The 25,643-nt window shown below is 44.1% G+C and overlaps 1 protein-coding gene across 1 annotated transcript; it reads left to right on the forward strand.

Moving 5' to 3' along the window:
- Positions 1 to 1,211: 1,211 nt before the first annotated feature.
- On the forward strand, positions 1,212 to 25,643 carry Eef1akmt1 (EEF1A lysine methyltransferase 1). The gene is made up of 5 exons (XM_059273566.1): positions 1,212 to 1,278; positions 5,048 to 5,210; positions 19,325 to 19,407; positions 24,526 to 24,806; positions 25,459 to 25,643. Exons 2-5 carry the CDS (start codon positions 5,067 to 5,069, stop codon positions 25,593 to 25,595), a joined length of 645 nt encoding a protein of 214 aa, XP_059129549.1. The 5' UTR covers positions 1,212 to 1,278; positions 5,048 to 5,066; the 3' UTR covers positions 25,596 to 25,643.

The following is a 25,643-nucleotide window of genomic DNA, read 5'->3' on the forward strand; positions in this document are numbered from 1 at the left end:
TAGGTGCAATTTGATGGAACAATTTCACCTTTACTTCAATAGGGATGAGTTTCCCTTTGATATTACTTTTTATGATTTATGAATAAAAAACATTTAAGTTATAAAACAGTTTTGCAGGGAAGATATTAACCTTTATATATTACACGAGTGGCCAGCAACTATTGGAGATTAAAAGGTTTTAGCCAGGTTGGTCGGCCATAACTTGGGAGGATGAGGCAGGTGGATCTCTGTAAGTATGAGGGTAGCCTGGTCTACAGACAGTCCAGGAAAGCCAGGACATACATTACATTACAGACATACACCCTGTCTGGAAAAAAACATAAGCAAAACAAAACAAAAAAAGGTTTGAGCTTTCTGATTTCTTTGAACACTTTAATATAAAATAGCATATACTAAAATACATGCATGTAATCATTGTGTACATGCTTATAAAAGGAATGGAAGCTTTGAAATCTTAAAAAAAATCAGTCAGACCCCCAAATAATTTACTTTAAGCAGACTTTTCTAATAAGTCATAAAAGTGGGTGGTTTCCTGATATATTTTCATTTAATAGTTTTTCGTTTCTTGCCATTTTGATAAGTTGCATTTGCTTTGAGCTTCTTGGTTTAATAGTCTGGACATCTCTTCAGAGCAATCGAAATCAAAGTCAAGTATGGGTTTCCACAGAAGAGTACTGTGTATAGAAATCGTGACCCAAACGGGTATCAAGCTGCTTTATTGAGTGGCATCATCAGCTGAGCGATTCATATATGCCACAAATGATGTAATCTCATCTGCTCTAATCTAATCTAATCTAATCTGCTCAGGCAGATCATGGAATCAGTAAACAAAGGCGGGAACATAATGTAGTTTGCCTGCCCTTGGGAAAGAAAAACAAATTACATATGATTTGATACCTGCCGAAGGAAAGGGAGCCTTAGTTTTAATTAAGAGCTATCGTGTGCCAGCTACCATGCTAGGTAGTGTAGTTGGTGAAATATGTGTTCATATACTATATGTGCATTCAACACTGAAAGCGCTTAAAAACTAAGGGGTTTGGAAGATTTTCTGAATCCCATTAATATTATGAAACCTTTATTGTTTTTGTCAGTGTTTTCATTGTAAGACTGACTGGACACCAATCCTAGCGCGAAACAGCCTGACAATCTGGAACCTAAACTGACTGGGCGGGACTACACCCTCAGGCCCGCCTCCGACGGGTCTGCGCCTGCGCAAACGCAGCGGTCCCGCCCCTTGCACGGCGTATGCGCACCGGGGCGACTGCGCATGTGTCAGTGGTGAGTGCGGGCGCGGAGTGGCGCGGGAGCGGGCTAAGGGCTTTAGGTGGTTTGGGGGTCGCGGGTGGGTTCCGTGGCGGCAGCGTGCGGCCAGTGGTGACTCGGCGGGCCTTGCCGTCCACGCCGATCTTCGAGACTTTCCCAGTGGGGCTCACCGCGCTGCGGGGTCCGTGGACTTGGGCACCATGACCCGGAAACAGGCCCTAGCATCCCGCAGACGGTCCCCTCGGAATGGTGTTCCGACCGGAAGCGGGAAGACTGCCGGGGAAGGGGAGCACGTGCTGGACACAGCTGCCTAGGCTGTACCCTAACTTACCATGCTGTGTGTTCATGGCCTGCTTTCTCGGGGGAAGTTTTATCTCAGGTTGTGGTGGGGTTTATTTCTTTTTGAGATGGTGTCACTGTGTAGCCCAGGCTGGCCTGATACTCATTGATCCTTCTTACTTCCTCTTGCTGTCCTTACACCTGCGACACCACACCCAACAATCTTTCTTTAAAAAGTAAATAAATACTTGACAGGTTAAGTACTATTTTAGAAAGTGAGATGGAAGGACTCGTCTCAGGCAAAGAGCCTTGTCTGAATGTGAAAGCACAAGATTTTCATAGCCAGGCGGTGTTGGCACACGCCTTTAATCCCAGAGGCAGGTGGATCTAAGTACAGAGCAAGTTCCAGGACAGCCAAGGCTATACAAAGAAACCCTGTCTCAAAAGAGAGACACACAGAGAGATCCTTGCTGCAGCTGTTGCTCATTGCAGACCTCCTTTGCTCTTGGTATCCATCTTCCTGGTACCTTGTTTTCATCCTTTCCTGCCAAGGCAAACTGCCACGTGCTGCTCTACTTCTGTCCTCAACAGGCTCTTCCCTGCATCCCATGACGCTGAGCCACACTGCCTTAATAGAACAATCCCCACATTGCCATTTCCTTGACTCTGAAGTTCCTCAACCTCAGCACTAAGGACATTTCGAGCTGGATCTATCTTTGAAGTGGAGGGCTATCCTCGGAACTATAGAAAGTTTGCCAGCAATGCCCTTGATTATGACAACCAAAAATGTTTCCAGATGTTTGCAAATGCTTCTCCTAGGAGAAGAGTGACTCCTAGTTTTTCCCATGAGAACCACTGATCTAGAATATGAGCCAGGAAGGACTCTAGGTCAGTTTAATGGTAATAACACAGCACTTCCCAGCCCCCTTTCAGACCTGAAAAATCTCTAACAGAATTTCACAAATCCACTTAGATATTATAAAAAACAATATAAAACAGCCATATGGGATAGCACATACCTGCAACCTCAAGAAGCTGAGGCAGCAGGATCATGAGTTTGAGGCTAGATTAAGCTATGTAGTGAATTCCAGGACAGTCTGGGCTGCACAATGAGACTGTCTTCTGTATTCCTTTCCCACCTCAAAAAAAAAAAAAAAAAAAATGGTTAGTGTTCTGGAGAGATGGCTCAGTGGTTAAGAGCACTGGCTGCTCTTTCAGAGGACCTGAGTTCAATTCCCAGCACCCACATGGCAGCTCACAACTGTGTAACTCAGTTCCAGGGGATCTGACACCTTCATACTAATGCACATAAAATAAAGTTTAAAAAAAGAAGTAATGACTGAAACTTCTGTCTTCCACCACTATCTTAATAGATAGATAAATGACCAAACACAGAAAAAATAAATAATAAAATTCATGCTTACTATCAGTAAATATTTGATTTGGTTATTTTACATTTCTCATATATATTCCTATGTATGAGGGATGACAAAAAGGGCTTTTTTTTTTTTGTATATCTGCATGAGGGTCTCAGGTCCCTTGGAACAGGAGTTACAGACAGTTGTGAGCTGCCACGTGGGTGCTGGGAATTGAACTCAGGTCCTCTGAAAGAGCAGTCAGTATTCTTAACCATTGAGCCATTACTCCAGCCCTGATAAAAAGTTTCTTTAATCCCAGCACTCGGGAGGCAGAGCTGGATCTCTGTGAGTTCGAGGCCAGCCTGGGCTACATGGGCTACAGAGTGAGTTCCAGGACAGCCAGGGCTACACAGAGAAACCCTGTCTTGAAAAACCAAAAAAACCCAAAACAAAACAGTGTCTTAGCAGGGTCCTGAGTTTAAGAACATGTTTTGTGTGTTGCTGTGTGACTGCTGGATGAAGTTCTCTTCACTAAGGTAGTGGTGAAGCAAGTGTAGTTTGCTGCTGTGGTTTTGCTTGTGTAGTGAAGTGCCGTGCATGAGAGCTGAGTGCTGCTCAAAACAGCAGATTCGTTACGTGCTGAGTCTTCAGCTAACTTTGGGTTGTTGCACTGAGGCCAGCACCTCCCCCATACACATTGGATTTTGAAACCTCCTCTATGAGGGCATGGCCTTCAGTTTAAGAAGTTAACGAACGTCTAGGCTTGTATCCCTGAGTTTTCCAAGGGTTTGGGCACTAGATGAGAAAGTACAGTGGTCCTTCTGTGGACACCAGGCAGTCATGTGGTGCACAGACACACATGGAGGGAAAACACTCACACAATTAGAAAGGTGCTAAGTATAGATGTGAAAAGACCTCCTCCTTGTAGAGATGGGAACTGCAGTGTCAAAGATGAGAACCGGGGGGGGGGGGGGGGGGGGTTCAGTAGGTAAAGTTCTTGTGGACAAGCTTGTTGCCCTGAGTTTGATACCCAGAACCCACACAGCCAAGGTCTTTATCAAATATGCTGGAAAACTAGAAACCCCGAAGAGAGAAGAACCTCAGTAAACCCGAAGTGCTAGAAACATGTAGAAAGTGCAACAAGGCAGAAATAAATAGAACATCTTAAAGACCACCGGGAAAGAAAGACACAGAAGAGTACGAGGAGAGCTTTGATTGGAGCTCCTTGTGTCTGCAGGTGTGTGGAGGGCAGAGTCCTGCCTGCCTGCCTGTTTGTTAGTTTTTTGGCCTGTGAGATAGTGTCTCTTTGTAACCCTGGCTGGCCTGGAACTGGCTATGTAGACCAGGCCAGACTCAGAGATCCACCTGCCTCTGCCTCCCAAGTGTTGGGATTAAAGATGTGCGTGCATACACACACACACACACACACACACACACACAACCTCCCGATCCCAACTACTCTTCCTTATTTCAGGATTTCTTTCATTTTCTACCCTCCCTGAAGCTGTGATGTCATATGCAAGCCACCTCATCTTTTTGTTGTTGTTGGTTTTAGATTGTATTTATTTGTATTTTATGCATATCAGTATTTGCCTTAGTATATGTCTGCACATGTATGCCTGGTGCCAGTCAAGGCCAGAAGTGGGCATCAGATCCCCTGGGACTGGAGTTTACTGACTTGTGAGCTGCCATGTGGGTGCTGAACCAGGTCCTCTGGAAGAGCGGCTAGTGCTCCACTGCTGGGCTGTCTCTCCAGCCCCTCATCTGACTGTACAGGGATTCCAAAGATTGACCTCGGGTTATCAGGGTTGCATAGCCAGTGATTTCACCTGCTAGGCCATCCCACCAGCCCTGGAAAGCTTTAGATATGTATGCTTTCTGTATAAAATTCACTTCTTGCCAGGCAGTGGTGAGGCACACCTTTAATCCCAGCACTCAGGAGGCAGAGGCAGGGAAATTTCTGTGAGTTTGAGGCCAGCCTGGGCTACAGAGTGAGTTCCAGGACAGCCAGGGCTACACAGAGAAACCCTGTCTCGATGGGGGGACAATCACTTCTGTTTGGGTGGTTGTTTTGTGTTTAATTTTTCTCATTGTTATTTGGTGAGCAGAGAAAACAAGTCCATACAACATATATTCTTGCTCTGCAGGTCATAGACAGTTTGTGAAATGAGTGATTCAGAAGATGATGATATACCCCAGCTCTCTTCCCACGCCTTAGCAGCTCTCCAGGAATTTTATGCTGAGCAGAAGCATTCCATCAACCCAGGGGGGGATGATAAATATAATGTTGGGGTAATAGAGGAGAACTGGGTAAGTAAAGGCATCCATGTCAGGAAATAGCAATGTGGCACTTACCATTGTCTTGTCAATGTTTAGTCTGTCTTTCCCTCTGCCACCTGTCATTCAGAAACAGAGAACTCTGTAGGGAGCAAGGGCAGGAAGCAGACAGCGACATCCTAGGACAGTATGCACAGATTTTCCTGCCTCTGACGGGCAGGCTGTCTGGTTACCAGAGGAGGGGTAGGAGTTTTGCAGGTAGTGGGATAATAATGTCATGTCCATAAGTGTGGGGCGTTTACCCAACCACCCCCACAGTTCCCCAGAGTTTTCTTGAGTGCGAGCAGCAGGAAATATTAGATAGAAGGATTTATTGCAGAGAATATCGCGGAGATAAACAGATAGAAAATAAAGGATAGCCTCGAGAGGGCCTGGAACCTATTCCAACGGGCCCCGACTGTCTCTGCCCCAGGGTTTTTATAGAGACACCAAGGGGTGGAGCAAAAGACCTCCTCCCCCAGCACAGGCAAGTGCAGACCATCTCAGACACCTGCACTCAGGCCCGTGGTCTAATCATCCTCTATGTGGACCTGCTGGGTAAAGCCACGAGGAACCCGAGAATGGGCTCCCACAGGTCCCCCTTTCTTAATATATAAAAAAATAACTATAATGGCTTACAGCAATCTCTATAGCTGTTACACCTCCCAGTATGGGAGTAGAGGATGATATAGATGGCATTTCTCTTTTGAATTAGGTCCAAGGTGACTACAGCAGTCTTAGCTGCCTCAAGCCCTTTCTAAGCCAAAAACTCTTAAGGCAACTACAAACTTAAAGAATCCCTTAGCTTCATCATTACCATTAACAGGTTAACATAAACATTGCTATACATAGCCACAATTCTCTGTCTTACAACTCAAAGCAAACTCTTAACAGAACCATTTGAATTAGCATATATGGTGCTATATATAGTTAACAATTTTCTCCGTCTTACAACTTTAACTCAATCATTTGAATTTTCTTGTTAACAGAACATAGGAAAAACTTCGATGTATTCACATCAAACTTAAATTAAATATTTCCTTAACTCCACAAAACCAGGGTGCATTAATATCAATAGGGTTCTGCAAACATAATTCAATCTCATAGCTCCTCCTTTTCTTTATAATTTTTTAAAGAAAACCTCAAACCTAGTTAGAAGAAACTCATACAATTCCTACAAACCCATATTGAAAAGCAGTCTTCTCAATCTAACCATTAACACTTTGAAAACTTAGCAAAACATCCAAAAGCAGTTTCTTAATAAAACTCTTTATACTTTAAAAGTAGTCTCTTAATATACCCCATTTGCATTTCTTACTAACAATAACATGACATTAATCCACTCAAACAACTTTTGAAATTAGACTAAGGAATATTAACTCTCCCCCTTTTCTTTATAATTTAAGCAAAATCTCAAGCCTAGTCAGAAAACCCAAACTTCTGTTTAAACAGTTCCATTTGTAACACAAACCAGTTCCATAAGTAATTCCATTTTACATAAACAGTTCCAAAAAACAATTCATGAATCACCAGTTAATAAAGCATATATGCATACACAAAACTGCATCTTGATTCTAGGTAGAAATAAATTTCTTCATTTAAACAGTTCCATTTTTAACCCAATTCCAGCAAACAGTTCTAGGTCATTACTATGAATAAACTCAAAATTATCCCATTGCAATGAAATCTCTACTGTTCTTTTCATTTCTTAAGTCCCAAAATTCAAATGATAAATTCTGGTACGAGCCTTCCAAATATGAAGAAATCCATAACCAAAATCTTTGTAGTTTTATCTCATTTTAAGTTCAAAAAGTTCAAACAAGAAATAAATTCTAGTATCAGGCTTTCACTTCCAAATATGAAGAGATGGTTTTCAACCAAAACTTTTTGCCGTTAACAATTTTACTTCAAACAAGCGTCTCTGCAACTTTTGTTCTCACAGACAGACCTTTTTAGGTACAGTAGTATTCTAAACCGCACCGTTTTTGATGTTAGCTCAGGTTTTTCTGTGTTGCGTTGATTTTCCATGAATCTCAGCTGCGGATGCCTTGTGCTAGTTCTGGTGTCCGCCATTCTTAGCTTCTTAGCGGCTTCTGGAGCTTTTGAAAAACTGCTCAGACTGCCTGCTTTGCAGTCTGCTAGGACACTGACTTCTGTATGTCTCAGGTTCTTTCACCATATACATTAAGAATAGACTCACACTTAACATTTACAAACTCACATATAACCTTTTGCCTTGCAAAGCATTCACATTCAACATCTACATTTTACAAACTCACATATAACGTATTAACATCTACTTATTTATACTCCTTAAGGAAACTATAGAACTACTTTAGCAAATATATTTCTTATTACTTACATATTTCTTATATTCATTCCATCTTATTCTCATTTAAACTTACATTTACAGCTAACATCTTTATTTCTTACAAGCTTATCACTACATGTCTTAAGACTACCTTAGATACTTCTTGCAAGCTTATATTCTTAAAGGATCTATAGATCTATTTTACAAACTTATATAGGGCTACCATTAGCATATATTTAACTTAGCAAACACCTAAAGATTTCTTAACACAGATCTAACGAGAATTTTTACAAACTCACATATCTTATTTTCATCTTTTTCTATTTCTTACTCTTAATTATTATTAGTACTCTCTCTATTAGACAGATTTTCTTAACTAGACAGGAAGTACGTACATCATTTCTAAATTTTAGAGTTTATAGTCAGCTTTGTTATAAAGCACTGGGATTTAGTGAGTGTTGTTATAGAATTGTGATAGTTGTTGCTAGGGGACTGTAACCTTCCCAGGATGACGCCACACTCCAAAGTTGCCAGTTCTCTCAGCCGTTCCGGACCGGCAGAGATGCACTGTCAGTGGTAGACGGTTTTTAACTAGAGGCTGTCCCTTCACCCAAGTTAATAGTTATTTCCTCACTGTTTGCATTAACCAGTGACAAAACCTCAGAAATACTAATCAAGCCACTTTCCTTCTGGTTTCTTTATAGAAACGTCATTGGAGCTGACCTTCCTTAGTTCCACGCTCCTTACCAAACGCTCCGGTAACCACCGAGTTTCATTCTCTTGTGAAAAAACACAAACATGTCCTCAACCCCATATTAACACAGAATCAGGACCCTTCCATAATCCCGAACAGGGATCTTTCCATTTTGCATTACCCTCAGCTAAAGGACTAGGAAGATTGGAGTGAGCTCTAATATGGCCCACAAAGCATGGCAGCTTTCTTTTGTGAATAGTATCTTGAATTTATTGAAACATTTTGACTGGATTGTTGTTAGTTCCAATATTTTCACCAAAACTGTTACTATTCAAAGGAGTCAAGAACATAGATGTTCTTTCATGAAACATATCCTTCATTAGCTTACTTTGAGAAAAAGCATTTTCAGGATTTAGCATTTTCATTTTATTAGCTTTAACTACTGATGTTATTAGCAGCTGTGATTTAGCATTGATTTCTTATAAGGAACTTTCAGGTGAAGCTTTTTTTTTTTAAGACAGATTTTCTGAAGTTTGTTTCCCATCTATAAAGCAGTCATTTCTTTTTGAATGCCTGTTTCTTATCCCCTTAATTAGATTTGCAATTGAATTACTCATTGCAGGCAGTTTGTTCAAAAGGTAAATAATTTTTAATTTCACATAAGTTTCTTCATATCTAAGACAACGTTCAGTGTATAAACTGCTTTCTCTTGCTTTCTTAAGGATTTTAAAGTGGCTTGTTTGCTCTTATAGGTAGCTTTCTGTCATCCAACTACCGTAAAACTTTGCACAGCTATTAGGTTAAATAAGTCATTTTACCAACCCCCAAACCGCGAAGTGCCTAGTTCCGTATCCTTTCAATGTTTCATTGGAACTGACACTTAAACTCTTAGATGATTTTCCTCCTTATTCTTTTAAAAGCTGTATTTTAAGTTTACCATGAACGTATTTTCGAGCTGACAAAAGTGTTTCAGGGCAATGTCGCCATCTTCAGCGGAAAAACTACCTTTCCCAGAATGCATTTCCCTTACATCAGTCCATAATAATATCAGTCCCTTATATCAGTCCTTTATATCATTTCCCTTATATCAGTCATTTCCCATAGTTCTTTTCGGGTCTGAGAGTCAACTGGTTCTCTTTTTACCAGACTTGCTTACAAATTCTTGCCCGGGAGGTTTGAACAAAGTTTTTTGCTTTTACAACGGGAGATTTGAACAAGCATTTTACATTTTCAATTATGGGACATTGGGAGGGTTCTGGTCTCTCAGCTGGCTTTAACAGGTGTCTCTCCATTTGACACGGGCCCCCAAATCAGAACTGCACCTGCCTCGTTAGCCGGCATTGAGGCTGGCGTTTCTGATAGCAACTTTCCTTGGGGCTTGTGTTTATTTTAGCCAGTCAGTGAAAAACAAGATCATGTACAACAGCTTTTCCATAGCTCTTTCAGAGAGATTTTCTCCCAGTGATCTATCTCATTTTGCTTGTTCCTCCCTTCCCCAGATGCAGAGCTTCAGGTATCTGTCTGCAGCTCTGTTCCTCTGCTAGCTGCTTTTGGAGGTAGGGGCTTTTTTTCCCCCCCGAATCTGCCTCAAATTCTAGCAGCTTTTCACAGGTCATATATTTTCTGGGAAGGCATCTGTCCCTTCTGTTTGTTCGGAGTCTTTTTCCCAGACAGTTCCCAGTTTGGTCTCAATTTATCCCCTCTACCCCAGAAACAGTTTCCCACACTACAGTGGCGGCTTTCCCTGCTCCTGAAGGTAGGAGTTTTTTGTCTGTTTCTGTTTTAAGGGTCTGTGTGGTTTGTGTACAGACTGAAAGTCTAACAAGGGAGGTTTTTGCCATTTCTAAACTCCCATTAGGACAGGCGTTTTACTTCATCAGGCCTTCACCTGACCCAGTCCCCCAGTGGGTTGCATTTGCTTGTCTGGGTGCTCAAGGAGCTTATGCCAGAGGCAATCACCCCTTAGGGCTACACTCCCCCTCATCTCACAGGAGTCAGTTGAAACAAAGCTTTTCTCAAAGAGGTGCTTTCTCTGACAGAAAAGAAAGCTTTACTCCTGGATAGTTCTGTTCTGCCCTGGCTGGGCTCTTTCCCCAGACAGCGTTCTGACTCAGCAGCACAACTGCTTCAGACACAGTTCAGCTTTACTGTTTTCCCAGAAAGGTCCTTACTGATAGGAAAGCTTTTTCTCAGATTTCTTTTTGCAGCTGTGGACCTATCAACCCGGGACTTGTAAGAAAGCAGACAACTGTGCTGTTCCCACTGGCTTTAGTTTTGTTTGTTCATTAGCAATCTTCCCCTGGGTCCTGCACTTTCCTGCCTCAGCTCTGTGCTCCAGGAAGTTTGCAACTGCAGGAACCCTAGTATCCCCGAAATGCACTCCGACTCAGAGACGCTGGCCAGTCGCCTCTGGGTTTTTGGTCAGAAGTGAGGATACAATGCTAACATTTTGCACGGCTTCAGAGGATCTTTGCATTAGGACGATTAGGAGCACCTTTTCATTCTGAAACGCTCAACTCAGAAACAAAACCCTTGATGCCTCAGCTCGGTTGTAACTGAAAAGCTTGGCTTTTTTGCTTTTCTCAGGTAAAGTTTCTGGCCCTTTTGGGCTCTCTGTAGCTCTTTACCCACACTCTCCCAAGCGTTTCCCTCAGGGTACTCTGACCCACTGTCTTTTACTAGCTTGAAGAGACAGAGCTTAGAAGAGGTTTTTAGGAACTTGTCCCTGCCTCCTGCATTGCAGGGAGGATTTTTAAAGCTTGAAAGAGAACTTGGAGAGGTTTTGCTGTCTTAAGTTTGTTGTTTTCCCTTAGAGCTAATCACAGGTGATCCCCATACTAATATCTTCAGGTGATTCTAATTTTTGCCCTTGAGAGAGAAAGTTAAAGGCTTTAGTTTTTAAGTTTAAGATTAAGGCTTTTTAGAGAGTTTTCCCCCAAATTTTCCAAGAAAAGCTTTATAGTTTAAGATTTTTTTTTTCCCAAGAGAAAGACCAACTTTTCCCAAAACTTCCCAACTTTAAACTGACTTCTTACACCCCCATTTTTGCCTCAGGGAGAAATCATTTTCTCCCGCAGCTTGGACTTAGCATTTCAGCTGCCCCAGGTCAAAAGCTTCCATAGGAAACTTATTCTTCCCCATAAGCTCGAAGAAGAGCTTTTTTACTACCCAAATAGCCCAAAGAAAGATTTTTTCCCCCAGTTTGCATTCAGAGCCCCCAAGTTAGAAAATTGAAGAGTTTTTTTGTCTAGTTGCCTTACTTATTTTTTCCTACACAATCTTACACTTCTAAGTTTTTCGTACACTATTTTACTACCCTATGCCTTATACTTATTTTTCACAGATAGAAATTGAGAAAGGGATAGAAGATAGAAAATTTTGACAGAAGAGAATTTCGCTGCAGCATCGGACATCCTTCCAGTCCGCTTTCCTTTTCTCTCGAGGATAAAACCCCTGCCTCTCAAAAATATATATATAAAAAATATATATTTTCCATAACACCTCATCCACTGGCAGGGCTGAACTCAGCACTTTCGCCAAAAACTCTGTAATAAAATTATTTTCCTTTATCTTTAGTCCCTATTACTTTGTCTTTAGTCCCCCCTTCTTTTTTAGTCCCCCCTTTTTTTCTTTAGTCCCTTTTTTCTTTTTTCTTTAGTCCCTGTTCATGGCGCCATTCTGTGGGGCGTTTACCCAACCACCCCCACAGTTCCCCAGAGTTTTCTTGAGTGCGAGCAGCAGGAAATATTAGATAGAAGGATTTATTGCGGAGAATATCGCGGAGATAAACAGATAGAAAATAAAGGATAGCCTCGAGAGGGCCTGGAACCTATTCCAACGGGCCCCGACTGTCTCTGCCCCAGGGTTTTTATAGAGACACCAAGGGGTGGAGCAAAAGACCTCCTCCCCCAGCACAGCCAAGTGCAGACCATCTCAGACACCTGCACTCAGGCCCGTGGTCTAATCATCCTCTATGTGGACCTGCTGGGTAAAGCCATGAGGAACCTGAGAACGGGCTCCCACACATAAGTAACTTGCGCTTTGTCCCTATAGGTTTTCATAGAACCCAACAATCCTAAAATACATCGTTTCAGTAAAAGGGGTAGCTGAACCTAACATATAATGAAAAGTCAATGGAAGAATTTTTAAGAATAGGGTAATTTTTAGTTTTATACATTTTTTTATTTTGTAGCCAGTGAGTTCGAGACCAGCCTGATCTACAAATTGAATTCCAGGACAGCCAGGACTGTTACACAGAGAAACCCTGTCTTGAAAAAACAAAACACACACACACACACACACACACACACACACACACACACACACACACACCAAAACAAAAAGTAAGTACCAGGGCAATGGTGCATCTTGTAATCCTAGCACCCAGGAGGCAGAGGCAGGAGGATCAAGCAGCCTGAGGTCCACTAGGCTACATAGTGAGTTTAGGGATAGCCTGGGACACATAGCAAGCCCTTGCCTCAAAAAGGTAAACTAAAAAAGAAGTAGGAATTAAAAAACTAAAACTGGCTGGGCTGGGGTAGCACACTCCTTTAATCCCAACACTCGGGAGGCAGAGGCAGGTGGATCTCTGTGAGTTCGAGGCCAGCCTGGTCTACAGAGCGAGTTCCAGGACAGGCTCCAGAACTACACAGAGAAACCTTGTCTCGAAAAAAAATCAAAGAAAAAACAACTAAAACTGTTGAGGGAAACCTCTACTATAAGTTGAGTAACAAAGTCTCAAATTTGTCTCCGATGATTTCGAAGTAACACCCCGTCTTTCCCTGTCACTTGGTAAGTGAAGAAAGGTTTTATATCTTGTTTTTTTTTTTTTTTCAATACTTTTCATGTTTTGCTCAGTTTAGATCTTTCTGACCATCTTCCACCCTCGCTTAAAACTGTGGTATAAAATGGTCCTTTCCCTTTGCTCCAGGGGTTCTACCCAGTCAGAAGCCTTTCTTATGGTGTCCGTCTTGTGGTTGGTTTTTGGTTTTTGGTTTTTCAAGCCACAGTTTCTCTGTGTGCCCCTGGCTGTCCTGGAACTCACTCTGTAGACCAGGTTGGCCTTGAACTCACAGAGATCCTCCTGCCTCTGCCTCCCAAGTGCTGGGATTAAAGGCGTGCGCCACCAACGCCCGTAGTTTACCCCCCATCCTTGTATATTTTTATTTGTTGTTTTGTTCAGGGCTGGCTTTGAACTCCTGCTCTTCTGTCTGCCTCTACCTCCAGGTGCTGGGATTCCAGCTGTATCACCACACTGACTTCTGTATGTGTTTTTCCCTTTTAGCTTGCTCTTCTGTGGATGAGCAGCATGAATTTGAAGTATTATTCTTTAGGTGGTCTATCTTTTTCTCCTGCTTACTATTTAGAATATTACATTTACATACTTCTTTTCTGACTCTAAAAGTAATAGCTGTTATATAAAATATATAAAAGCATGAACAAAAACTTACTTATTATTGCTTATTATTATCACTTATCTAATTTGGGGACATTAATTTAGGGGCAGGGAACTTCTTTATTCCCAGCATTCAGGAGGTTGAGGCAGGAGGATCATTAGATCAAGGCTGGCCTGAGTTATACCGAGAGACCCCCATCTCTAAAACATATAAACAAAAATTACCAAGGACTGGGAATATAGCTCATTGGTAGACCACTGCCTAACATGTATTCCACACATGTATTCCTGTGTTCCATATCTAGCAATACACACACACATGCACACATGTACACAAACATGCATGCACACAGAGACAGAAGAAAAGCAAGAAAATTCTGGATGTGGATTGTAAAGACGATCCAGGAGGGGAGGGTTTGGTGTATTGGCTTATTAGTAAAGTATGTATAATGTAGCCATGACGACCTGAGTTCAGCTTCAGCACCAGGTAAACAGCTGCCAGGGGTGATGCACACTTGTGATCCCAGCACTGGGGGGGGGTGATGCACACTTGTGACTCCAGTACTGGGGGGAGATGCACACTTGTGACTCTAGCACTGGGGGGTGATGCACACTTGTGACTCCAGCACTGGGGGGTGATGCACACTTGTGATCTCAGCACTAGGGGGTGATGCACACTTGTGACCCCAGGACTGGGGGGTGATGCACACTTGTGACCCCAGCACTGGGGGGGGTGATGCACACTTGTGACCCCAGCACTGGGGGGTGATGCACACTTGTGACCCCAGCACTGGGGGTGATGCACACTTGTGACCCCAGCACTGGGGGGTGATGCACACTTGTGACCCCAGCATTGGGGGGTGGACACACGAGGACCCCCTAGAACTTCCTGGCCAGCTAATCTAACCAAATTGATGAGCCCCAGGTTTAGTGAGCGTCTTGTAAAAAAATAATAGTAAGGTGAGGAGCGGTTGAGGAGGCATCCAGTGCTGACAGACACATGCCACACACACGAAAGAAGATCCCAACCCTTCCCAGGAGGAGCAGGCCGTCCTAGAATCTCAGGATCAGAGCCTCGTTGCCGCTCTCAATAACTTGATTAGAAACCAGAACTTTAGAGCTGTACTTGGTGGTACACGTCTGTTACCCCAGCACTCGGGAGGCAGAGGCAGGTGGAGCTCTGATTTCGAGGCCAGCCTGGGCTACAGAGCAAGTCCCATGATAGCCAGAGCTACACAGAGAAACTCTGTCTTGAAATACCAAAAACAAAACAAAACAAAACAAAAAACAAAAAACAAAACAAAGAGAAAGACAGAAACTAGAAGTCTAGGTCGTACACGCATGTCTGTTACACAGCACGCAGGAGGGTGGAGGTGGAAGAGCTTAGGGCTATCCTTAGCTACATAGCAAGTCTGAGGCCAGCCTCATCACTACCACCTCACTCATAAAAAACTGGATTGCTAGCTGTGGTGGAGGCTGCCTTTAATCCCAGCACTGGTGGTGGTGGTGGTGGGGGCGTTGGCTGAGGCAGATGTATCTGAGTTCCAGACCCAGCCAGGGCTACATAATGACACTCTGTCTCAAAAGGAAGAAGGAAGGGAAGGAGGGAGAGAAGAAAAAAGCTAGAAATCTAAAATTCCGTCAGTATTCTGATAAAAATACGTTCAGCTAAGCTGTCAGTCAAGTGTGAGGACAAAGTAATACATTTTAGACTGGCGGCACTCCCTCCCAACAGAAAGGTCTGCTAAACCAAGGAAGGAAGGTGTGAGCTCTCGGGAGGTGGCCTTACGACACACAGCAGGAGAAGGTGCCTAGATGATGGTGACACTGAGTCAGGGAGGTGCCCTTCTGAAAACCAGGACAACATTGGTCTTCCAGGAGATCTCTGGGGGAGCAGGGGATAGAATGGTAGAATACTCAGCAGGAAGAGGGTTGTATTCAAAGGCCAACAGAGGGTCTGGGAGAACTGAGGGTAAATACAAAGGACTTAGGACAGCTCATTGGTGGAGCGCTCACCTAGCATTCATGAAACTGGATTCATCCCTAGTACTTCACAAAATGGGCACGATGGCTCACACTTATAATCCCAGCACTTGAGGGGGGTAGGGCAGGAGAATCAAACATTTCAAGCTCATTCCTGGCTACGTAGGGAGTTCAAAGCCAGTGTGGGATATGTGAGACCCTGTCTCTAAATAAATAATAAATGGATGAGGCAGTCATGCATGTATTGACTAGGAAAAGCAAATGACCACATTGGAAAGTCATGTACTCAGTCTGTTATGTGGCTCAACAGTGTTGGTTCCAGTTATCCAAATGTGGATTACACCTCCATGGAGATGATAAGGGAGGGAGTGTGTATGAGAGAGCACAGGATACCAAAGAACTAGATCAGCCTGGAGATTGCGTTTAAACACAGCATTTAGAGGTGGGGTGACAGGGTGAAAAGCCAAGAACTTTTGGCTGAAAGTTGATGGCTTCTGACAAATGGGGCCCGAGAGTGAGGAGATGTGGGGTGATAGGAGGCTTAGTTTTCGTTGTAAATCTAGTAGTGTTTTTTTTTGGGGGGGGGGTTGTTTTGCTTATAAGGCCATGTTCCTATAATACAGTAAGAATACAGGCTCTGTAATTCCACGGCTTTGGAGGTGGGTGTTAAGAGGAACAATGCTTTTTGAATGGAGGTGGGGAAGGAAGGGAAAGAGAGAAAGGAAAAAGAAAAGGAAAAGATTTTTCTTATTTTGTGGAATGATGTGAAGAGAACCAAAACTGTAGGCCACTAATAGGGCTGATGAGGAATAGGGTCGTTTGGACCCTCCCTGCAGATTGCTCTTGTGACTCGAGATGCTTGAGAGCGGATACGGTCCTCTGTGTCTGTGATGCAGGGGAGTGAGACTCCTTTCCTCCAGCCACCCATGTAGAATCCATGTAGACACAGGCATGAATTCATATGTACATGTAAATGTATGTGTGCATTCTGTCTTTGGAAACATTTTGAATCTTGTGTTTACAAGTAAATATTCAGCCAGTGCTGTGCAGACTAAATGTGAAATACATAAAAATGCTGGTTTGCATTAGCCAGAAATGTTACTGACTTAAAGAATCATGCGTACTTTCATACCATTTGCTATTTGAAATAACAAATTCAGTTGTAATTTTGAAGGCTGCTGACCCATGACTAGTAAGTCCTCCCAGATAAACCTTTTGACCAGAGCTGGAGTAAGACTACATCTTACCTAGGGCTGGGGATATGACTCAGTTGGTAAAGAGCTTGCTTTACCTGCGTGAGGCCCTGGATTTGACACCTGCACTCAGTACTTAACAACAATAATACCAGTGAATACTAGTGCTGGGGATGGAGTGCTTGCCTAGCACATACAAGGCACTGGATTCAATTTCAGGAGTCCAAAGGAAGAAAAGAATTTAGCCAGGTGTGGTAGCTCATACCTGTCATGTCAGCTTTCAGAGGGGCTGAGGCAGGGGATCAGCTGTGAGCTTGACATCAGTCTGGGCTACATAATAAGTTCCAGCTCGGGCTGAGCAAGTGTAAGCCCTTAGCTCTAAATAATGATTTAATGCTAATCACACAAAGCAACAGTAGGTGCTGGAGACAGAGATGGCTTAGCAATTAAGAGTGTTTGCATTTTCCAGAGGACCTGAGTTCAGTTTCCAGCACCCACAGGCAGCTCACAGCTGCTTGGAACTCCAGCTCCAGGGATCAAACTTCCTCTTCTGGCCTCAGGCTGTGCACATGCGTGCGAGCACACACACACTCAATATGCACACACACCAAAACCCCCCAAAATAATATAAGTAAATAAATGAACAAGGCTAGGGCAGTAGTAAATAAAGCAGAGTGTTCTAAGGCCGCAGTGATGGCTGCCGTGACAGGCGTTGTGATAGCAAAATGCAAGGGTCTCAGTGCAGACACTGGGTTAGCGGGAGGGTCAGAAGAAATATCCAGAGGCCGGGGAGACAGCCCAGCGGGCAAAGCTATTTGCCAGAAGAAAGCATCCGAAGTGACAGCGGTAACGGGTGCTGCATTGCCCTCGACTTAACAAACGTCAGTCCTCATCGTCTGTGCACAGAACTAACGTCTCTATAGATTCAAGTGTTAAAATAAGAATATTAAGATGCAGTGTTTATGATCTAGGGTAAGGAAACAGACGATGGATAAAACTGATGACATAAGATTAGCTTATAAGCTTTAATCCCAGCACTCAGGAGGCAGAGCCAGGTAGATCTCTGTGAGTTCGAGGCCAGCCTGGTCTACGGAGCAAGATCCAGGAAAGGCACCAAAACTGCACAAAAACCCTGTCTCTAAAGACAAAAAAAAAAAAAAAAAAAAATTAGCTTATAAAGTTTAGAGACAAGACAAGGAGTGTCTGTGTATGAGACCTGTGGATGAACACCCCTTGTACTCATGAGCCAAGAATAGCCAGCACTGGAAACTGCGGAACCATTCATTTGTTTCTGTGTGTATGAGTGTTTGCTCACATGGATGTATGTGTGCCATGTGCATGCCTGCTGCCCAAGGAGGTCAGAACAGAGTACTGGACCCCTGGAACTGCAGTTGTAGATGGCTGTGAGCCACTGTGGGGGTGCTGGGAATGGAACCCAGCTTCTCTGCAAGGGCAACAGGTGTTATTAACCACTGAGCCTGTCTCCAGGCTATCAGAACATTTTCATTGCCTCAGGAGGAAACCCGTCTCTCCTCTTCAGCTGTCACGGCCTCCCTGGCAGTCCTCCCATTGCCTGGCAACCCTAGTCTTTCTGTTCCTGTCTGTTGCTTCTTCTGGGTATTTCATAGGAATGGACTCACCTAACAAGTGTGATTTTGAGTCTGATTTTTTTTCCACTCAGTGTTTCCCAGCACACACCTGTTCTACACTGTAGCACATGTCAGTACCTAGGTCCCTCTGGATGGACCCGAGTCTACTGTGTGGGTATACACTGCATTTTTGTGGGTGCCTGTTCTTCGCCTGGCAGGCTCTTAGCTTGTTCGTGCTCTTGACAGATTTTCATGTCTTTAACAAATAATCTTCTAGAACCTGGGGCCCCACACATGCCAGGCAAGCACTGACCTATATCTCCAGACCTTGGACAGATTTTCAGTCAGACTCTGTGCATGACAGCGAGGACATCCTAGGGGAGAGAGGTGGAGAAATGCGCTGGCCACAGAGGAAGACCAGACTGCTTTTCCACATTAGCATCATCCTTCACTTACAAATATGAATATGTAAGTAGGAACCCCCAGAAATGTAAAGAAAGTCACCCATCAGTATGAAACCAAACAGGAAGACTAAAAGCAAACGTAACTGAGGAACACAGCAAATAACTTGGGAAGCATGGAGGAGGTGAGGACAAAGGAGCGTGGACACTCCTGACTGGCCACAGGGGTCTTCAGCACGCTGCCCTTTGAGTCTGGATTCCTCTCCATGGTGGTTGACTCTGGAAGTCTAACCAGGTTCAGGTGGGTGTGTTCTGCCATCAAGAGAACACTGGCTGGTTGTTGGCGTTATCTCTGTGACACTCACAGCCCCTGATACTCAGTGTGTAGATTCTTTTGATACACGGGGAGGTTGTACTAATTATGTAATAAATAACTTACAAGAAAAGTGAGCTGACGACAAGTTAAACATATGTGCACAGGTTTAGGAGGTAGACTGAAGAAGTGTGTGAATTCTGAGCCAGTCATCCTGTTCCCATTACAGCAGCTGAGCCAGTTCTGGTACAGTCAGGACACTGCTTTGCGGCTTGCACAGGAAGCCATCGCCGCTGCTGGAGAAGGTGGCAGGTGAGATTCAGTTTTTTTTTCTTTCTCTTTTCTAGTTTAAATTAGTTTGAGGGACACATGGAAACACAATCACGACACTTATGAGGCACAGATGAATGTATAAATGAATTTGTTTGTTTGTTTGTTTTGTTTTTTTCGAGACAGGGTTTCTCTGTGTAGTTCGGAGCCTGTCCTGGATCTTGCTCTGGAGACCAGGCTGGCCTCGAACTCAGAGATCCGCCTGCCTTTGCCTCCCGAGAGCTGGGATTAAAGGCATGTGCCACCACCGCCTGGCTATAAATGAATATTTTTAATACCCTTCCTAAATGAGACGGTTTCTTAAAAGTCTGAATTATAATATGTAAATATTGTCACATGGTTTGCAGCTCATGGCTCACTAAGAACTGCTCCAGTACAAAGTCCAGGGAACACTGAGAAATCTATTCACTGTAACGTCTCTCTCACTCCCACACCCTTCTCTCTGAGAAAGGGCCTCATATAGCCCAGGCTAGCCTCAGACTTTTTATGTAGTCCTAAGACCTGAGATTACACATGTGAGCTCCCACTCCCAACTTCACTAACATTCTCATTTCTACTTTTTCTCCTTTTCTTTTGCAGCATTAGGGATCAAATGCAGGGTTTTGTACATGCTGGGCAAGGACTCTAGCAAGCTACATCTTCAACTTTATCGGAATTTTCCCAGGGGCCTGCCCTGAGAAAATCCTTCCCAGAGTCCTGGGGAAGATGCTACATCCGGCATGGGGTTATCTGAGGGAAAAGAATTTATGTACACCAATTTCTTACATCTGTTTATTTCTCTGTAACAACTTCTGTCTACACAGGTTCAGTTCTGTCCTGACACTCAGTTCTTCTCTGTCCCTTCTTTTTCTGCCCTCTCATAGTCCTAGTAATAGCTAAGCTCTTACGCTCTCGACCTCATCCTCATCTTCTGTTCCTCCTTCCTCCATCTTTCCTTCCTCTTTTCCTACAGTCTGCAGAACTTTTCCCTGCTTCCTACTCCTTGGCCTGAGCCAGTCTGCCTTACTATCTACCGAAAAGCTGCCTTGTTCTTTTCTCTGGCCACAGGACTCTGACCAGACTAGGAATTCTGCTCCAGTCTTTACAGCACCTGGTTATGCAAAAAACTCTTTGTCTTGAGTCAATAGCTCTGGCATGCCACTAGGCCTGAAGGAAAGGGATGGTCTGAGCTTCATTTGCACAAGAAACAAAGCTATGCAGCCATAGCCCACCTGTCTCCTAGGCACTGTAGGGGTTTTACCTAGTAGATCAGCACTAGGTCTGAGAAGCTTAGCTGTTTGTCATGTGGCCTAGTAGTATATGATCGCACAAGAAATTCATAGCTGAAGACAGCTGATATATTAAAATATTCCTTGATATTTGACTTTCCTCTAGAAGAATTTCCTTGACCCTTCTAGGTACAGCTTTATTATGTAAAGCTGAATCTCTGTTTCATGCAGTTGCGGCCACAGCACAACTTCTTAGGGAAAAAAATTATTTTCCCAGGGCACCCTCTAGCTTTGCTTCAGCTCTTCCTGAGGACCCCCCGGCCAGCATGCCGGGGTCTTTCAGCCTGCTCTGTTCTAGGCTCCCCATTTCTGTGCTCCAGTTCCTAGTCTTCAGTCTAAGCGGGTTACACCCCATGCCTTCCACAGAAGAGGGACTTGCCAGAAAATTGTTTTGATTTCCTTTCTCTGAACTATAAGGGTTTTGCTGAGTGTCTGATTCTGGCTTTTGAAAATGTTATTCTGTTAAGAAACCCAACATTCAAAAAGAAAAAAAGAAATCTAACATTTGACTGTATGTAGAAAATCTGCTTTCTCCCTCCCTACCCACTGCATGTTTAGGATTGTCTCTTAATCCCTGGTATTCAGTGTCTTGATGTACAACTTCCTCTCCCACACTGGACCCTGGGGAGGGCCTTCATTCATGTGGCTCATGTTTAATTTGGGAGGTTTCTTAAGTTATTGCTTCGATTTCCCCATCACTCCTGCTGTGTGTGTGTGTCTTTGTTTTCTGTTCCTTTTCCTGGAACTTCTGTTATTTGAGAATGGAACCTGATCCACTCACCCCACTCCCCTTTTTTTAAAAACCAGTTGTCTCTACCCAGATTTTCTGGACGAATCCTCAGCTTGTATCTTCTGCATTCTGTGGTGAACACTTGAGAGAGTGACAGGATTTATTTTGGATGATGGTTGCAGACATTTCAGTTCGAGGTGTGCTGGCTTCATTTCAGAGCTCGAATACAGCAGAGTGGTACCTCTTGGCAGCCAGGAAGCAGACAAACAGAGGATGGGTCCCTGGGCAAGGTGTGCCCTTCAAAGGCCCGTCCCCAGTGGCCTGCTTTCTCTAAAGTATCCACTCCTCAAAATGACACCCCAGCGGAGTACTAAGCCTTCAACACATGAGTAATGTCTCCTTCCTGCGCACCCTCTGTTGATGCTGAGTAATTTCCCTCATATGTGATATTAGATGTTCTCCTTGCATGTTGACTGAGCTCTGCCTTTTCCTTCATTCCTAAGGGTAGGCGGAACACTTAAAAACTAGGAGAGTTGACCTACGGGTGGTGTGTGCTGGGGAGGCATTTCAGGGACCACCGGTGAGCTGCACCCCATCCCTCTTTTTGCTGGGTCTCTGTAGTCAGGGCTCAGGACAAGCTGTTTCCCAGGAAGCCTCTGAGCTTTTCCTGTGTGTTGGTTGGAGGTCCAGGCCAGCAGCCTTCAATGCCTGGAGGGAGTCTCCGCGGCCAGTTGGTTTACTGTGACCCTTGGAACGTCTCATCTTCAACCTGCGACCCATGGTGCTGGCATTGGGATCCAGGACCTTGCTCTCCCACTAGCCCTCTAATCTCCACAGGATATCTTTCAGTCATTTGTGTCCGGCACTCCCTCCCAGACATCCCCCAGGCCGCAGAACATTCCTCCAGTTTTCTCCAGTTACCTCAGCGCATGGGGATATGAAAGCAAAGCCTGGGAACAAACTGTTTCTTAAATAGATCCTTCACAGCTTCTGTTTTTAGCCCCACCTTCACCCTCATGGCTTGAGTTTCCCGGGTCTGCGTTCCCGGAGCCCCTGGGGATGCTGAGATGGAAGCCAGGCACTGCTCAGTGCTCCAGGCTGCTCCTGCCAGGTTTAACTGCCTGGGCCAGCTGAGCCAACCACCCCCCCTGTTTACTCTTCAGCTTCCTGAGTGTAGCTACTTTACTCCCCTGCCCTGTTCCCTTTGCTCTCAGAAATTTATTCCTAAACAACAAAACAAAATGAAATTTTGCTTAATGGACTTCGATGGGGGACACATGGGACTCATGTGAATGAGTGTGTCCCATGTGTCTTCCTCAGCTGGCAGTCTTATTTTCTCTGTCTTTGATTTTACATTGCTGTTTATTTGGTTTTTCTTAGCTTGTTGGCTTTCAACTACTGACAAATACTTGAGATAATGGCTGATTCGGGGTCATGTGTTTGGAGGTTTGGTTATGGTGAGCTGGCCTGTGGGAAGCAGCAACACATATGGCAGAGGTAGCCAGGAACCAAAGCAAAGCAATGACCCACCTTCCTCATAGCCCCCTTCTACTGACCAGAGACCAAGGCTTTAAACATAAGCATTTCAGCTGGCCAGTGATAGCCCACACGTTTAATCCCAGCATTTGGGGAGATCTCTGAGTTCAAGGCCAGCCTAGTCTACAGAACAAGATCCGGGACAGCCAGGGCGACACAGAGAAAAACCCTGTCTCAAAAAACAAAACCAAACAACACCATACAAATGTCTGTAAGACATTTGAGGTTGAAGCTGAAACATTTGGTGATAGTATTTTCTTTGATTGGTTTTTTTCCCACTAATTTTTAATTTTTTTTGTTTGTTTTGTTTTGCTTTTTTGAGACAGGGTTTCTCTGTGTAGCTTTGGAGCCTTTCCTGGAACTTGCTCTGTAGCCCAGGCTGGCCTCAAACTCTCAGAGATCCACCTGCCTCTGCCTCCCGAGTGCTGGGATTAAAGGCATGTGCCACCACCGCCCAGCTAATTTTTAATATTAAATATTAATTGGAATCAACTTTTCTCTTTCTTTCCTTCCTTCCTTCCTTCCTTCCTTCCTTCCTTCCTTCCTTCCTTCCTTTCTTTTTTCTGAAAGGGGAGTTCAGTGTTGGTAGAGAGCCATGTGGCTGTAGAGGCAGTGAGGGTGCTGACCCCGGGTCCTCCCCATTGTACCCCACCTGCTCACTGCTGTGTTCACATCTCTGGGGAGCGGTTACTTTTATACTCTATGTTTTCTTTTGTTCATTTTAGTTTATTTTTACTAGTTCTTTGAGAATTTTGTATGATGCGTTTTGATTATATTCACCACCCCAGTCCTCCCAGATGTCCCCCCCATCTTTTCTTTTTAATCCATCAGGTGGGATCTGTATGGAGTGTGGCCTTCACTGGAGTGTGGTCAACCACAGGGGGCTGTAGCCTTTAAGAAAACTCGCTGTCCCTTCCCCAGCAATTATCAGCTAGCAGCAGCTCCTTGGCTAGAAGTGGGACTTGGCGCCACCTCCCCTCTCCATGCTGGGATTTTGCCAGCCCAAGCCTGTAAAGGTCTTTTGTTTGTATTTTTGTATTTTCAAGACAGGATGTCTCTGTGTAACAGCCCTGGCTGTCCTGGATCTCACTCTGTAGACCAGGCTGGCCTCGAACTCACAGAGATCCGCCTGCCTCTGCCTCCCGAGTGCTGGGATTAAAGGCATGTGCCACCACTGTCTGGCCGAAAGAGACTTCTAACCTTACTTAAACCATCATATGAACTGCCTTTTAGGGAATAAGCGTATTACATGTTAGTTGTTTTAAAAAGGGATCAGATGCAAAAGTCACAAATACATACAGTAAAATAAGTCATAGTCTTTACATGGATGCAAATGTATTATATGGAGGTATAGCTTGTAAACAACTGAATGTATGTAAGTTTCCTGTTTGTGGTTAATGCATTCAGTAAGGACGTAAGGAATCTTCCTTTAAGTTTTAAGTGGAACCGAATTAAAATACTTTTTTTCTAGAATCAGAAAAAACAAAATTGAAATCTGAGCATAGAGACTTTTAAAAAGTGGTTATTTGCACCATTCATGATCTCAGGTTATACACTCGCTTCCAGAATCGCATGCCTGAGTGCGCCCAGCGTGTATCAGAAGCTCCGAGAGCTGCATGGCAGGGACATCTCTGTATACATCTTTGAGTATGACAAAAGATTTGCCATATATGGGGAGGAATTTGTCTTCTATGATTACAACAGTCCACTGGACTTACCCGGAAGAATCACCAAGCACAGCTTTGACATTGTGGTTGCCGATCCCCCTTACCTGTCTGAGGAATGTCTCAGGAAGACATCCCAAACGATCCGGTTCCTGACTCAGGGCAAGGTTCTGCTGTGCACAGGTGGGTGCTGGCTTTTAGGGTTGGTAGAGATCTCAGAACCAGATCCTGAATCTGCCACTTACTGTATGACCTTAGCCAAGTTATGTGACCTCCTTTGCCCCAGAGGGCCATTGTGAATTGAGTGACGTAGTACACATGATGTGCTTAGCATGGTCTGACTCACGCCCGTGGACACGTTAGCTATTCTTTTTAGTAGCCCACCACCAGTATGGGCACATACATGCACTACACACATAGCACATCTATGCACCACACCACACACACATGCACAGAATAAAAAGAAGTGGAAAAAGTAGGCACTTTGCAAACATGTTAGCGGAAGTAAAAAGGAATATAAAGACTATATCCTGGGGCTGGAAAGATGGCTCAGCAGTTAAGAGCACTGGCTGCTCTGTCAGAGGACCCAGGTTCAAGTCCCAGCAACCGCATGGCAGCTCACACCTGTCTGTAACTGTAATTCCAGGGCTTCTGACACCTTCACACAGATATACATGCAGGCAAAACACTAATACACATAAATTAAAAGAATAATAAATAAATAAATCCTATATCCTGTGTGCAGTGAGATTGTCCCCCGACTATTCGGGGGTTTCACCTAGAGCCCAGGTGTGGGTGCCTTTGACCCTCAGCTCACTCGCTTTGTTCTTCACAGGAGCCATCATGGAAGAGCAGGCTGCTGAGCTCCTCGGTGTGAAGATGTGTAAGTTTATTCCAGAGCACTCCCGAAACCTGGCCAACGAGTTCCGCTGTTACACCAACTATGATTCTGGTCTGGACTGTGAAACCTAAATTCACATGGCAACATGTGACAATAAAGGACTCGGAGGAACACGTCCA

Source organism: Peromyscus eremicus, chromosome 9, assembly GCF_949786415.1.
Source record: "Peromyscus eremicus chromosome 9, PerEre_H2_v1, whole genome shotgun sequence".
NCBI classification, from domain to species: domain Eukaryota; kingdom Metazoa; phylum Chordata; class Mammalia; order Rodentia; family Cricetidae; genus Peromyscus; species Peromyscus eremicus.